At 51.3% G+C, this 15838-nt stretch overlaps 1 protein-coding gene across 13 annotated transcripts in view; it reads left to right on the plus strand.

The window, feature by feature from the left end:
• ATP2B2 (ATPase plasma membrane Ca2+ transporting 2) overlaps positions 1-15838 on the plus strand; it is a 299071-nt gene that overhangs the window by 202314 nt on the left and 80919 nt on the right. For all 13 annotated transcript variants that reach the window (XM_017847503.1, XM_017847498.1, XM_017847490.1 and 10 more), the window contains one exon: positions 8012-8209. In XM_017847503.1, the coding sequence (XP_017702992.1) occupies positions 8012-8209 (198 nt within the window). The remainder of the gene's footprint in view (positions 1-8011; positions 8210-15838) is intronic.

A 15838-nucleotide genomic window follows, 5' to 3' on the forward strand; every position in this document is an offset into this window, starting at 1 on the left:
TCATGCACCATGCAGCTCATCCCAGCTGATGGCCACTGGCCCTGCAGACAAGGGGCCCAGCTCCCAGCCCCCTACTCCTGGAAACAGTCTTCTTACCCTTGACTTAATTCCACCCCCTCACTGCTACCCCGGTGGCCTGGGTGCCTCTGGGGGAGCAATTTGTTTTCACACTAGCTCTGAGCAGCAGATGGAGAGTTTGGGGAACGTGATTACTGTTGGTTTTTTTCTTGAAATCATTTGCTCCGGCTGCAGGCAGGTCCACTCAGCCAGACAGTGCCCCTGAATATCAGCCAGCCTCAGTGGGCAGTTAGTGTATTCCTGCTCTCGCCAGGGGTGGAAACAATCTCTGGGGTCCCTTTGCTGGAAATAAAGATGTACAGCCTCATAGGGCCTCAGAGGAGGCCTCTCCCTCAGGGGAGAAGAGGTCAGTGGTTACCTAGATGGCCTGGAAAACTCACTTGAATCCCTCTCAATTGGCCTCTACTTTTGATACAGCCCAGCCTCTTGGTGTGAGGTGCCTCACACATGGGAAGAGCGAAACCCTGCCCTGCCCTCAAGTACAGCACTAGAGCAGAAAGTAAGCCATATGTTAAATGTCTCCATTCCTTCATCTCGCCCCTTCATTCTGACCCCTAACCCAGCCCCTGCTCCTTTACCTACCTCAATAGCCCTTTCTTTATTCTGATTAATTAACCACGTCCGACCTTCTAAGTGGCTTATAAAAGTTTGTCTCATACAAACTGATTTTAAATGACCTAAGTTAGGTGACTTAAAACAGACAAAGAGAGAAGAGAAAAAATAGGATGCAGATTCGACAGCTTGATACACGCTGTTGAGTCAGCTCCCAGAGGTGAACTGCATATTCAGTGCTGAGCTACCAAGCAGGCAAGGGGAAGATGGCAAAAAAATGAGTTACAAGAGCCAAAGTCTCCATTAGAGAACACTCTCACCCTCCCCCCAAAGGCCTGTGTAAGCCTGACCTCATGTGGCATGCTATAAATTCAATTTCTATCCCAGCCTTTCCTGGCCATGGGGACAAAGGGTACAATAGATGTGTCCTCTTCCTTGAGGACCAGCTGACCCCTCTTCTGAGGAGCAAACCAGGAATGCTTCAGTCACTCTGGCCTTTCCCAAGACCTTTGGAGTTTCTTTTGCCTTCTCAGAGCCCCTCTCCTGACCCACACCCTTTCACCTGATCAACCCTCACTCCTTCCAAGCTCACCCAATTACAACTACACTTCTGCCAGGAAATCCTTCCTGACACTCCTGTCTTCCTTACAACAATGTCCCCAACATGTAGAACAAAGTCTGGTTTATAGTAGGTGCTCAATCAAAATTTGGTGATTGATTAAATGAATGACTGGATGTGCACTATTTTGTATGACCCTAGGTACCTTTTCTACCTTCAGAGGGCCTGAGAAGGGTAGGGGAACTCAGGCCTCCTTAAGACAGGAGGATCTTGAGTCTTGAGTGGGGCCTGGCATCTGGTGCAGGACACCCTTAGTGGGCAGTCCAGCTTCTGTGTAAACATGCTCCCTCCCTCCTTCCCAGAATAATCCATCCATCCTCAGCTCACCCATTAGAAAGTCCTTCCCTCTCATAATGAGGAGCGCCTCTACCCGGCTGCTGCACCATCTGGAATGTGAGGAGCGCCTCTGCCCGCCCCACCACTGCAACTGTCTGGGAAGTGAGGAGCACCTCTGCCCGGCCGCCGCCCGGTCTGGGAAGTGAGAAGCCCCTCTGCCCGGCCGCCGCCCCGTCTGGAAAGTGAGGAGCGTCTCTGCCCGGCCGCCGCCCCGTCTGGGAAGTGAGAAGTGCCTCTGCCGGGCTGCCGCCCCGTCTGGGAATTAAGGAGAAAGACACTTTCCCCTCCTCCCTTCCCCTCCGCCCCCCACCCCCGCTGCCCTGTCTGGGAAGTGAGGAGCGCCTCTGCTCCGCCGCCGCCCCTTCTGGGAATTGAGGAGCGCTGCTTTCCGTGCCTGGCTCCCCCGCCACTCCCAACTGTCTGGGAAGTGAGGAGCGCCTCTGCCCAGCTGCCACCCCATCTAGGAAGTGAGGAGCATCTCTACTGGGTCGCTGTGCAACCCTCCAAGTGTGAAGTGACAGCCTTTTGTGTGATCTTTCTGCCCTCCCCAAGTTTGCATTTTCGAGTTTGCTTTTTAATTTAAAGTTTACTTTTAATTTAAAAAAGAGAAAAGAAAAGAAAGTCCTTCCCTCTCATAAAGCCAGAGGCCCCTCCTGTACCTTTTCCTCCAGGTCCCCAGCTCTGTGCTCTGGGGCCAAAGCACAGGCTCCCTTTGCCCCCAAGAGAACCACTGTCCCTCGAGCTTTGCTTAACAGAGCTGAGGTGGGGCTGGAGTTTGTCACTCGGCTCTCAAACATGAGTTCCAACTCCCATAGGTCTGGGCACATGCCCTTGGTGAGCCAGATGTCGGGATTTCTATATGGAATTGACTTTGTAATGTTTGCAATAATTTTCCATTTTTAAAAAAACACCAGGCAGACCAAATGAAACCTCTCTAATGGCCTGAGACTGCAGTTTGCAGGAGCCAAAATTGGCTAAGAAGAGAGAGGAAGGTACCCCAAGCAAAGGAATGGGAATGGCCAGGGCAGAGGTTTAGAGGCTGGGGAAGAGCCCAGGACAGTGTCCAGGACAGCTGAATACAGATGCACTTTGAGGCCAAGGCTCCTCAAATACCCACTGACAGCAAGCAGCCATGACAGCAGGAAGTTCCTATACAGCCAGCCAGTCCCTCACTTTGCACCATGGCTGTCTTCTTTTACATACGTAGTAGGACACAGATTCTGCCCCAGTTGAAAATCTGGACGTGTGTTGGAATGTTTTTTTACTTTCACAGTAAAAGCACATGCCTTTACAGTTTAGAGAGCTTCACACACATTCCTCTGTGCATGGTTTCCCTAACCTAGGGGTTATTTTGTTCTCATTTTATTGATGAGAAAACTGAGTCTCCGAGGGATGAAACTGGCCCAAGCTCACTCACAAGTCAGTATTAGAACAAAGACCAAAACCTGGCTCCTCACCTAGTGCTCTGACTTCTGCTTATAATTATACAGAAAGAAAATTCACATTTGAAAGTCCACAACCCCACATAGCATCTGGACATTTGTGTTTCTCAATTTTCAGGGCCTCGCTGCTTTTGTCCAGTGATCTTTGACACCCTGTATTAATTTTTAATATGCTAAATGGTAAGATGCTCTTTGATCTAAATTGAATCTCAAACGCCATTCATCTCTCACACCAGCCTCTGTTGTTTCTGCTCCGAAAAATATGTGTGTTAATACTCAGCAGAAAGGAAAAGAAACCACAAGATTCAGCTCTTGGGAAGGGCATGACAGGTAGGCTGGACCAGGCAAGCTGTCCCACCTGCAGGTCCTCAAAACCGCTGTCTTTGGATACCAAGTACCAAAGCCACCAGCCCTACCCTTCATCCAGACCAATCCTTCATGTCACATGTGGGGAAACTGAGGCCCAGAGAAGGGAAATGGCTTGTCTGCAGTCTCAAGGCCCTTTCGCTGTGCCTCTCCTCACCTTGACTGACCCCTTCTTATCTTGTCAAAATCCTGCCAGTTCAAAGTCTTCCTCTCCAGAAGGTCTGGCTTAATCTCCTACCTGGCCTAAAACCTGGATGGTAATAATGACAGTGTGCCTACCTGGTTTCAGGCACAGCACTAGGCTTCTTACATGAGACATCTTGCCGAAGCCTCACCCCAACCCTGTAAAATAGGCACTGCTGTTGCCTACATTTTACAAAAGGAGAAACCCAGGCAGTGAGAGGTGAAGCACTTACCCAAGGTCACTCAGAGCTGGGATTTGAACTCAGGCCATCCGAGTTCAAATCCCACCTGTGTTCTTGGGGCTTGGTTTCCTCAGCTCTGGCTTGGCTGTTCTTCCGCTGAGAAGAGGGGAGTGAGCGAGACATTGTGGCCACCTCCACCTTCTCAGAGGCCCCATGTGAGCCTCAGTGCCCAGGGTTCCCACGTTGGACTTTGATTCTGGGATGCTTGTTGTGGAAACTGCCATGGGAACAGCCCTAGCAGAACATACAAATGTTCTTATGCCCTGAGTTGTTATTTCTGAAAAACAGAGGGCCTCTCAGAAGTCTGTGGGGAGTGGGCAAGGGCGGGGCCTAGGGAAGGAGCTGCCTGGAAGATGGAGGGAGGGACAGAGAAGCTACTCTGCACTGACCCCTCACCGTTCCAGCCACATCGCCCTGTCCCAACCCATAGCCTTGGGGGTCTCAAACTAGCAACTTAGGGGCTGAATCCAGCCCACAGATGTGCTATACTTGGACGTGGCATGTTTTTAGTGGAGAGATTTTACATCAAATTCCAAATGTCCAGCTTCTCTTAGAAGATTGGAAGATCTGCCACACTGGGCCCATATTCCCGCACAGGAGCTGAAAAGCAACTGTCCTCTTCAGAAGGGCCAAGGTTCTTCACTTTGCTCCAGTTTCTACCACTCCCTAATGTCTCCCACTCACCTACTTCACTCATTCACAAAACCCACCCAGCCCCCACACCTATTCAAATTTGCAGCCCCTGCTCTGTCTGCTGTCCCAGGACTCAGGACCTCAGTGCCTGGCCTGTGGATTCCCAGCATGACAGAACCCCAGCATGATATGGCCTGACTTCCAAAATGGAATACTCATGTTATTAACTGTTTACACTGCGGACTCTAGAACATCTGAACCACGGAACTCAGAAGGTTCAGAGACTCCCCTCTCTTGGAATCAATCAGGCAGGGCCCAGAAGGTTGGCCGGCCTCACTTACTTTTTTTTGGCAAAGACCTTAATTTGCACCAAATCTTACGAGGAGCTCCAAAATGTGAAAACAGACCCTAGGAAAACCATTTCAGGGCCTATAGATCTCAGAACCCCTGGGATTCTCAGGACCTACCCATCTTATTGAACACTCCCATTGTTGAAATGGGGAAATTGCAGCTCAGAGAAGGGAATTGACTGGCCAAAGCCACAGCAAACTGCCGTCACAGGCCAGTATTGGCTGGTCATAGCCCCTCCCTCAGAGGCCCACTTCCCTCTTGAACTCTCCCTTCTCCCTAGTCAAAACCCAGCCCGAGGAAAGAAACAAACTCATTCACACCATGGCATCCAGAACTGATGGTGGCTCCCCTCCCAGAAAGTCTAAAGGGATTGGAGCTTTTAATTAAAGGAATAAAGGTCAAGTAGAGGAATTCCAGGTGTTGGCTGTGGGTAGAATTGGACAAAAGGAGGAAGACAGGGAAGCTTCCTGCAGTTTCTGGAATCAGTACGTGGATCTCCCAGATGGCCAGCCCAGTAGGGAACAGTGGAGGCAGTGTTCCCACGTGCTTATATCAAGGCTACCCTGGGCTCTCAGAGCCCAGGAGCTGCCCCACAGCAGCAGCTTGGTCTTGGGGCAGTTTGTCTCCCCATCTATGAAATGAGCCTAACCTGGCTCTGGGTTCCTTCATTCTTACTACATGTAGGACATGGGATCCCAAGAGCTTGCCTGCACCAACAGGCAGGCTAGTGTGAGGTCTCCTAGGGAGGGAGCCATCCCTGGGCCCCTGTGGAGGTGTTTCAGCCAGCCTGGCCCTTGGAGGCTCCTGATGGAGATCTCATGGTCAGCATCTGAGGAGACTCCACATCTAGAACCCCCAACAGACTCCCAAACCACAGGCTGCTGGACTCCTGGAACCACTGAGCTCTTATGTCCATGGGCAGCCAGGTCTGTTCCATGCATATCACACTCCCCAGAACCTGGCACCAGGCTAGGCCCACAGTGGGGGCTCCAGGAATGCAAACTGAATGAATGAATGGTTGAATGAGGCAACAAACAACAGACTGTTAGAACCCTAAAACCATACATTAGGCCACGAGGTCCCATCAGCCACATGGTCCAGTCCTGCAACCCCAGGGTGCTGGTAGTGCTGTTTGCAGGAATAGACTGAAGGCCATAGGTCTGATGAGGGGTGTGTGCCCCTCCCTGTCTACCCCGCCCCATCTGTCCTCACTAAGACACAAGAAGAGCTAGGGTTTGCTGGGTCAGTGACAGGACTGTCATTGCCTGCCTGCAGGGGCCCATTTGTGCTGCACTGTTCAGGCCAGGCTCGTAATACTCAGACCTGCATTTAGCAGGTGGGACAATTCTAAGGCTTCAGGTGCCAGGCTCTGAGGTACAGGAATCAGACTGGTCTTTGCCCCCAAGGTCCACGGCCCAAGTAGGACACGGGTCCGGGGAAGTGGTAAGCCTGCTGCGGGGAAGGCTGTGGGAAGTAAAGGCAGAGGGCCACTGTCTGCCTGGAGTGGAGGGGAGGCTGCTCAGCAGGGGCCCTTGAGAGGGGCTCACAGTGCTGAGTGGAGGAAAGGCTGTTCCTGGTTTGCTGAACAGCAGGAGTAAAGGCCTGGGGGTATGACAGGACACTTGTCATGGAAAAATAAAATGGCACACCAGCGACTTGGGGTGGCATGGGGCAGCTTGAAAGGCAGGCTGAAGCAAGAAGCAGCACCGACCTCTGAGGGGCACAGCAGACAGTGGACAGAGGGAGCCCTCCCCACCAGAGCCACGCACCTCCTAGTCACACGCCTGAATTTCCTCCATGAGAGGCTCACCCTTCCAGACCCCTCTTCCAAGATACAGATCCACCTGGGGTTCGCCAATTGTGGGTCGTCCATACCCCAATACCAGGGAGTTTAGGAGGTGACATATAGACAGGAAAACAGTGGCCAGTGCCAGAGCAGGAAAGGGCACAGCACAGGCACAGTGTGGTAGGAGGAAGGCAAAGTGCTGGCCTGGCTCTGCTGGGAGGAAGCCACATGGCAAAAGTCAAGGCTGCAGACACAGGTTGCAGGTCAGACGAGAGGGTCAGAGTGCCAGGCTGGGAAACGTGGGCTTTATTCCAAAGACGGTGAGCAGCCTCCCAAGGCCTTTGAGCAGGGGCATGAGAGTGGACTTGCAAGTCTGGAAGAATTATCTGGAAATGCAGATGGTGGGTGGAAGTGGACCCCTACCACTCTATCCAGGCCCCACATGATGAGGGGTGCACCTGGCTATACCTCACTCCCTTGTCCAGAAGAGAAGAAACCACCAGCGTCAGCTGCATGTCCACCAGGCACGCTCTGAGCACATTGCAAGGCATCCACAGTGAGGGCCGCCCCTAAGTGGGCACTCTTCTGTCTGGTGGGCTGCTCTGTTCCAGTGTCTGCAACAGTGCCAGGCACTTAGTAGGTGCTCAATAAATGCTCATGGACCACATGAATTACCTCATGTGATATTCACAACCATCCATGGGTTAAGTACAATCACCATCCCCATTGCAGAAGAATTTACTGAGGCTCAGAGAGCGAGGGCTGTCACACTGGGATTTTAATCCAGGCAGTGGCTTCTGATTCTTCTCTAACCACTGCGAGGCATTCAAAAGGAGGGAGAGCAGAAGGAGGGTACCAGTGTGAGGCGGCTGTAGGAGTGTGAATTCGCTTCCCGTGGCTGCCACAGCAAATGACCACAGACTGACTGTGGCTTAAAACAAGGAACAATCCTTCCTTGCTTCTTCCAGGGTCTGGTGGCCCCAGGTGTTTCCGGGCTTGTGGCTGCATCACTCCAATCTCTGCCTCTGTTTTTACATGGCCATTTTCCCTCTGTGTCTGTGTCTCTTGTAAGGACACCTATCATTGCATTTAGGGCCCAGACAGATAATCCTGGATGCTCTCATCGTGATATCCTTAACTTAAGTATAACAACAGACTATTTTCCCAAATGAGGTCACATTCACAGGTTCCGGGGATCATGATGTGGATATATATTTTGGGGGCTGCCATTCAACCCGCTGCACGGTGTCTCTGGCTTTTGGCAGGAGCCTGCTTAGGGCCCAGAACATGAAGAGATGTTGGACTCCTGGGCCAACCGCCTGCAAGTTCTTGCTCTGTTTCTCCTTCTCTGCCCCTAGATTCCCAGAACATGCCTGCATCTCTCCCGGTCCCCCAAGCCAACCTCTCTGCTCTCTGTCCATAGGTTTGCCGGGCACCGCTCCAGACCTGGAAAAAAGAAAGCAAATTTTTGGGCAAAACTTTATACCTCCAAAGAAGCCAAAAACCTTCCTGCAGCTTGTGTGGGAGGCGCTGCAGGACGTGACACTCATCATCCTGGAGATCGCCGCCATCATCTCCCTGGGGCTGTCTTTCTACCACCCGCCTGGCGAGGGCAACGAAGGTAAGACGGACCTCGGACCCAGGAACCGCCCCGCACACCTGACCACCACATCCACACCGGGGGCACTCGTGGCTCACACAAATAATCCTCTCCTTCCAAGGGAGGAAACCAAGGCCCAAGGGGCAGGGCCCAGCCCATAGCCAACACAGCCAAAGAGTGGCCAAGCCAGGCCTCAGCCCCGTTTCCCTGTATGAAATGCACAAGAGTTGGACCAGCAACAGTAATTGTTTTAGTGAGCATTTTTGAGCACTTACAGAGTGCCAAGCCCTGGGCTGAGATGTTGCCCCGGCAACCCCCTGAGGTAGCGGCCATGGTTATGCCCATTTTAAAGATGAGGAAACCTTGGGTTCAGTGCATACTGCTTGGGTGATGGGTGTACCAAATTCCCACAAATCACCACTAAAGAACTTACTCATATAACTAAATACCACCTGTTCCCTATGAAAATAAAAAAATGTAAAAAAAAAAAAAGATGAGAAAACCAAGGCACAGAAAAGGGAGTTACCCTGCTCGAGGTCACCAGCTAATAAACAGTCCTCAGATTTTGCTGTGGAGCTTGTTGAAAACATTGGTGTCAGTCCAGGTCCTAAGAGAGCCTGGTTCTCTCTCTCCAGAGTCCAGGGATGGCTGGATTTTGATAAGCACACAGGTGAGGGCGACCCTGACATCTGTGCAGGCTGATCTGTTTTATAATTTGCTTTTTCAGTCAGTAGGATATTGTAAATATTTTTTTGTGATTCATTATGATTCGACATTTCCTAATGAATGTGCTGCATAAATAGATAACCCTACTACAGCTTCAGACAAGCAAATTAAAAGTTAATAGCACATAAGAAATAACATTATAGGCCTCATTTTCCCTAAATAAGAAGATGGCCTCTGAGGTCCCTTGAATATTTGTTGCCCTGCCCCCTCCCAAGCCAAAGTTGCCCAAGAAACTGGATAACCAAGTCTATTAGGCCAACTACCTCAATTTTACACATAGTAAGTTGATTTGTTTTCTTTCATGACCTCTTTCCATAGAGGGTTTAAAGACACAAGAGAGATATATCTCACAGCATGCAGTCAAATAGAAAGCCAGACAGAAAAGGAATGGAAGCAAAGAAACCAGCTATAATTGCTGCCATGATTAAGATTTAAATCTGACTTGAGGTTCCTGGCAGCCAAGACAGAACGTGAATTAGGGTGATTTGCTGTGAATATACTAGAAAGCGGCCGGGCGCAGTGGCTCAAGCCTGTAATCCCAGCACTTTGGGAGGCCGAGATGGGCAGATCACGAGGTCAGGAGATCGAGACCATCCTGGCTAACCCGGTGAAACCCCGTCTCTACTAAAAAATACAAAAAAAACTAGCCGGGCGAGGTGGCGGGCGCCTGTAGTCCCAGCTACTCAGGAGGCTGAGGCAGGAGAATGGCATAAACCCGGGAGGCGGAGCTTGCAGTGAGCTGAGATCTGGCCACTGCACTCCAGCCTGGGCGACAGAGCGAGACTCCATCTCAAAAAAAAAAAAAGAAAGAAAGAAAGAAAGTACTGAATTTTAAAAATAATAATAATAAAACAAATTTTTTAATGAAGAAATTAGAAACTAAAAGGTAGATTTGCATAGCTCAAATTATCAACAAGGAGGAAAACTATTTAGGAAGATGACATTTCTCTTTACAAGAATTCTGGGAGGAACTTTCACATAGCACATTATAAGAAATGCACAATGGGCAGCCTTCTTTACAGAAGTTTTATACCAAATATGAAAGAAGATAGTACATGGCGCCTTGAATAAGCCTTGAACAGAGCTAAGAGTTTAACACAAATGCGTAATGATAATACTTCTTACTATTTTTATAGCTACCACTAGTTGGGAGCTATTATGATAGAAGTCCATTTAATTATCAATCCTCACAACAACCCCCAAAACCAAGGCCCTGAGATAACAACTTGCTTGCTAAGGGCACACAGCTAGAAAGTAGCAGAACCATGACTCAGACCAGAGCATTCTGGCTTCTCGGTCCTGTCCCGCAGCTGCGTTTCCTCAGAGAAGGACAGGACTGAATCAGCCCAGATGCATGGCCTCATGCAACCCAATTCAGCACAAGATTAGAACTCAGATAGCAGGTAGTAGAGGGGGTGGAAGGGTAACATGGACTGAGCTCCTCATGTGTGCCAGGAGGAGCGTCTAACCCCCCAAACAGGTGAGTACAATCTTCCGTCTTAGAGATTCAGAAACCAAGTCCCAGAGAGGGGAAGGACTTGCCTGCTGTCACAAAGCTACCTTAGGCCGTAGGGCAGGATTTTCAACCTGAGTCGGTCTGTGGCTCGTTCCACGGCTCTTCCCTGCCTCTGGCTGGGGCACTAGCTCAGGCCATGCCCTCGTCCAAGGCAGCTGCACACAATCCAGCTTCACTGCGATCAAAAGTTCTTGGGCTTTGTGACCATCCTGACTCCTTCTCCCAAAGCCCATGCCCTGGCCTGAGATCTGAGCTCTGGGCCTTCCATGTTTCCAGGGCTCCTGTGCCCCAAGTCAGGCTCAGGCTCCACCAATCCCCAGCCACCAAGTGCAAAAACAAACAAACAAAAAACCCTGAGGAGACATCAGTTTCACCAGGGAAGTTGACAGGGACAGTTATGTGGCCTTCTTGGTTCCCTTCTCCCTGCACACAGCCTTCCAGAGACTGGGGTCCAGCTGTGACCGAGCACCCAGAACACATGGCACTTTATGTCCGGGTTCTCAGTGAACCCTCACACCCATTTCACAGACCAGGACCTTTCGGCCAAAGATCCCCAACAGGGCCCTCCCTGAGCAGCTAGTGTGGAAATTATGTCATTGCTGTGGTGCTACTGAGTTTTGTTTGAAATCATGAAATACACCCAATTTCTTTTTGACACCAGCTGCCACATCTTGGAAGGCACCAGAGTCCAGCGATCAGAGCCTAGGCACAGGGCCTGGATCTGCCTGTCTGGCCCTGGACCCAGGCTGGCCCTCCATGTGCTCAGCCTCAGTGTCTTCATCCATAAAATGGGGTGAATGATAGTACTTGCCTTGTAGAGCTCTTGTGGTGATTGAAGGAAATAATGCAAAGCGCTTAGCACAGAGCCCTGAGCCAACTTCAGGAAGCAGGTGTCCCCATGTGGCCAATCGCTCCTGGTTTCTGGAAAAGTGACCACGTTCTTTTCAACACCCCACAATTCTAGTATCCTCTACAGCAACGTGGGGGTGGACAGTGTGAGTGTATTAGAGTCACAGGTTCCAAAGCCCCAGCACCTGTCACTCTTGCCTCCAGCCCCTGTCATATTGAGTCCTCAGAGGCCCACCGCCCGCCTCCGCCCCAGGTCTAAAGATCCAGAAGTTAGAGCCTGAGCCAGGCAGAGAGCCTTGCTTCTGAGAGGGCAGACAGCCCTATGCACAGAACAGACTCAGGAAGTTCTACAGAAGGAGCAACACCGGCTCTGTCAGCAGAAGGAAGGAAGGAGGGAACGCAGGCTAGGGGGAAGAAGGAAAAGGAAAGGAAGAAGGAAGGCAGGGAGGGGCTTATTTATAACCTGGCACCCATAGGAAAGATGGACAACATTCCACCACCAGCCTTACCAAATCCCCAGTGCTCACGCTGTTTGAACTCATTCAGTTTTATTTATCACTTGCCATTATCTTAAATGCCTTGGAATGGACATCCTCAGCCCTGAGCTCTGATGCTAGCCAGGTACACAGCATCCCCACCCCCACCCCATCTGGCAGGTGAGGGAACTGGAGCTCCAAGAGGGGAGGGTGGGGACTCACCCAGAGTTGTGGCCTGGGCCCCCAAGTCAGGCCTCAGGCTTCCCGCACTGGGGACAAACTCAAGAGACAGGGATGAAAGACCCACAACTGGACTCATTCCAGGATCAGGTCTGGTGGCAGGCAAGGAATACAGCATGGTGGCAGCACTACAGGGCTGACCGCCCCCACCAGAAGACACATCTTTCCGAGAGGGAGGCCTGCTCTTAGCAGATGACAAAGCAGGGCCTTGGGACCCAGTGGGATGTGGGTTCAAATCCAAGTGCAGCAGCTCCCAGCCAGTGACTGCCCCTGCCCAGGCCTTACCTTCTCCCTCTGTAAGACAGGGCTGGTCACTGGCAATGTTGATGGGTGGAATTAGAGTCACACATGCAATGAGTGTATGAGTTTCTCGCTGTGCCTGGCCCAGTTGCTAGCGTGGTTGTAGATACAGTCATGTGTCGCTTAACGACAGACATGTTCATGCTTCTAAGCAATTTGATCATCGCTTACAACATTGTAGATGCTGCTTTACACTACTACCTAGATGGCCACAGCCCCACTAATACCTGAGCTTATCGGCTGCAGCCCGCTTGGCTCCTAGGCTCGCACGGCTGCCCACAATGTGCTGACCAGACTGAATCCTGTAGGTAGTTGTAACACAATGGTGAGTATCTATGTATCTAAACACGGAGAAGGTACAGTAAAAATACAGTATTATAATATCATGAGACCACTGCGGTAAATGCAGTCGGTCACTAACAGAGACAGCCTCCCACAGCGCATGACTGTGTTTGCTGAGTGACCACAGGGCCCTTGTCCAGCAGTGACACTGTTGCTATCTGTACACACTGTCTAGTTTTACCTAATGCCTAACTCCTGGGGCTCTGCCCCACACGTCATCTTTTCCTTTTCCCTAAAATCACTGGGCCAAGCCGGGCCAGGTTGGGCCAGATGCCCCCTGATGAGCTGGAGTGAAGAGGTATAAAAGCATCCTCTAACTTAAAGCCAGGAGCCCTCGTTTGAGTCCTGGCTATATCACTTCCTGGTGCGTAACCTTGGGAAGGTCTTATCTCATACTCATCACTCAGAAAGCAGTTGGGGCTGGGCTGTGGGTGCTGTAGCACTCTGCAGCCTGTTAGTCCTCTACCAACATCATTTTGTACATGAAGAATTACCTGGCTCAGAGACCTCTAGGCATTTGTCCTAGGTCACACAGCGTGTTCATGGCAGGGCTAGGATTGGCACACTCAGTGCCCCCAACCCCCTGCTGGTGACAGCTCCCCTAGTGCCAGAGTGCCAGCAGAGTGACAGGCACACAGTAGGTGTTTGGAAAATGTTTATGGCTCAACTAGTTTTGAGGATCTTTGTTGGATACCAGGCCCTGGTAGCCATCTGGGAGGCAGATTCCCCATTGTACTGGTGAACAGACAGGCCCAAAGAGGCCAAGTGGGTTCCCCAAGCTTACACAGACAGGGAGAGGCCACACCCTCTACAGCCCCAGGTCCAGGGAGAGCAGTTGCAGTTCCCTGGACCTTATGGCCACAGTCTCCAGATCCTGTCCCTGCCCCAGTCCAAGGGAGCCCCCAGAGGAGACCTCAGCAGGACCCACCCCCTCCCCTCTTCACTCCCCTTCCTATTCTCTTCTCCGTAATTGCTCCAGGGGCAGCAGGAGTTGTTCCTAGGGTTAGACAGCTTCCAGGTGGCCAAATCCCTTCCCCAGTAATCTGCACTCCCACTTTCTAGCCATCCCTGGGCACCGCGTGACCATCAGACAGTTCTCTGGAGATAAAAGCTAATCGGCTTTTGTTGGCAGAGTGAGTGCCATCCGAGGCCCAGAGGGTTCCTTGGTGTTGAGTCAGCAAGGGCAGCAGGTAGGGCTGGGAGTTGGAACAGGGTGCAAATCCCACTCAGTCACTGTGCCCTTGGCTTTCAGAGGCCAGTCCAAGGAAAAAAGCTAATGAAAAGGGGAGAGGACCAACTTTTACCACATATCACGTGCCAGGCCCTTAGCTCACAAATCCCTGGGGTTATCCCACTTCACAGCTGTCTAACCTGAAGCTCAAAGAGGCCAAGTCACTTACCTGAAGTCACATAGCAGAGGTTGGACTTGAACTAGGTTTTTCTGATTCCAGTACCCGAAAGTTTGTCATTGCTCTAAGTGTCCAAATGTTCCTGTAGCTGCTCTAATGGGGGGCCCATTGAGGGGGCACACAGCAGGGGAAATAACACAGCCTTCCCATTTCCAGAGCACATAGCAAGCGGCAGGGGGATAACAAAGGTCTTGTAAAATGCAGCATGGGGCTCTGTAATCCCACTCCTTCCCCCTCCCTGCCCCTAAGCCCCAAGATAATGCATTTCCGTATACTGGGTTTCTGTTTAGCAAGGTTGACCTATGTTTCCCAGTCTTTGGAGTCTCTATTGGTGTCATTCATGGTGGTACAGGAGGCACCATTCACCATTTCCTCTCCTCCCATCATCATATGTCACTCAAACTAGCAGGAGCCCCTTCTGTAATGTGGGCCTCAGGGCTTCATAAAGCCGGGCTGTGGAACTTGAATGCAGCAATGCTCACCCACACACTGGAAAATAAGAAGCACCAGCTTTAACTGAGCATTTACTGTGTGCTCACTGCAGTGGGTGTTTTGCCTGAAGGCTCTCTCTTAAGCCTCTCAACCACCTTATGAGAGAGCGCCTGCCATTTTGCAGATGAGAAAAACCAAAACAAGGCAGGCACAGCGGTTATATAGCAAGTTCGTGGGCACCCAGCAGTTAGCGCAGCTGGAATTCAAACGTGGTTACCATTAGCGCAGTTGTGATTACCATTACTCCAAGCCTGGTCCTGCTGAACAGTTTAAAATTACTGGAAAAGTCTGAAACTCCCAAGGGGGGAGAAAGGTGGCTTTGGGAACCCCACATGATGGCATTGTTTCCTGGCCCGAAGGGAACGGCTGGTTCAGTGCAAGACCTGGAATTTTCCAGTGGCACATGCACCTGGGCCACAGTGATTCCCCAGGCTTGGGCCCCACCCTTCCAGGAGCCAAAAGCCCATAAACATTCCTGGAGTGTCACTTAGCCTTCTTGTCATATTGCTTCTGACCCCTGGCTTTCCAGAAGCTTCCACCGGGGTCTCTTGAAGCTTCTGTTCTCTGTTCCTTGAGACAGACTGGATTTCCAGATGCTCAGCCATGAATCTTTGGCAAACACATGGCAGAGGGGGCTGCTGGGCTCAGGGAGAGTGAACAGGCCAGGTCTGGTGTCAGATTCCAGACCTGGATAAATTCCCATTATCTGCTGTGTGACCGCAGGTAAGTCTCTGCTTCTCTCTGAACAGCCCCCTTAAGGGTTAAAGTGAATGCTGGGTGTACAGCAGGCCTTGCAGGGTATCCAGTGCCCCACCTGGCCCCTGTGGAGGGGAACTGCTCTGAGTTTTCCAGGAAGGATGGTCAGATGCTGCTGGAGATTCCTTTCCATGGAAATGGCCGCTCCCCAGGTCCCAGGGGAAATGAAGGCTAGGTGTATCCTGACTGTGGCACCTCACCTCCTGGGCCTCTACCTCTTGCTTTCAGGATCCTTGTGGGGATGAGAAAGGGGCATGGATAGGACCTGCCTTTGGGTCTGACGCCTTCAGATCTGATGTGCTTATGTTCTTCTTTTTCTCTTCACCCCACTGGCCAGGCAGACCTCAAGAGTTTTGGGGGCCTACACTGGGAGGCTCACTGGTGCGAGGGTGTGGGATGCAGGGTCACTGTAGATCAGACAGGTGACCTACAGCTCAAGCATCAGTGTCCTCACTGTGGAGGGTGGCTCACTCCTCAGCTGACATCTGACAAGGACTGAGTTAGAGAACCTCCTATGTGCTGAGCTCTGGCCAGGAGTTTCCCC

The sequence above is a fragment of the Rhinopithecus bieti genome, unplaced genomic scaffold, assembly GCF_001698545.2.
Source record: "Rhinopithecus bieti isolate Rb0 unplaced genomic scaffold, ASM169854v2 scaffold_29378, whole genome shotgun sequence".
Classification (NCBI taxonomy): domain Eukaryota; kingdom Metazoa; phylum Chordata; class Mammalia; order Primates; family Cercopithecidae; genus Rhinopithecus; species Rhinopithecus bieti.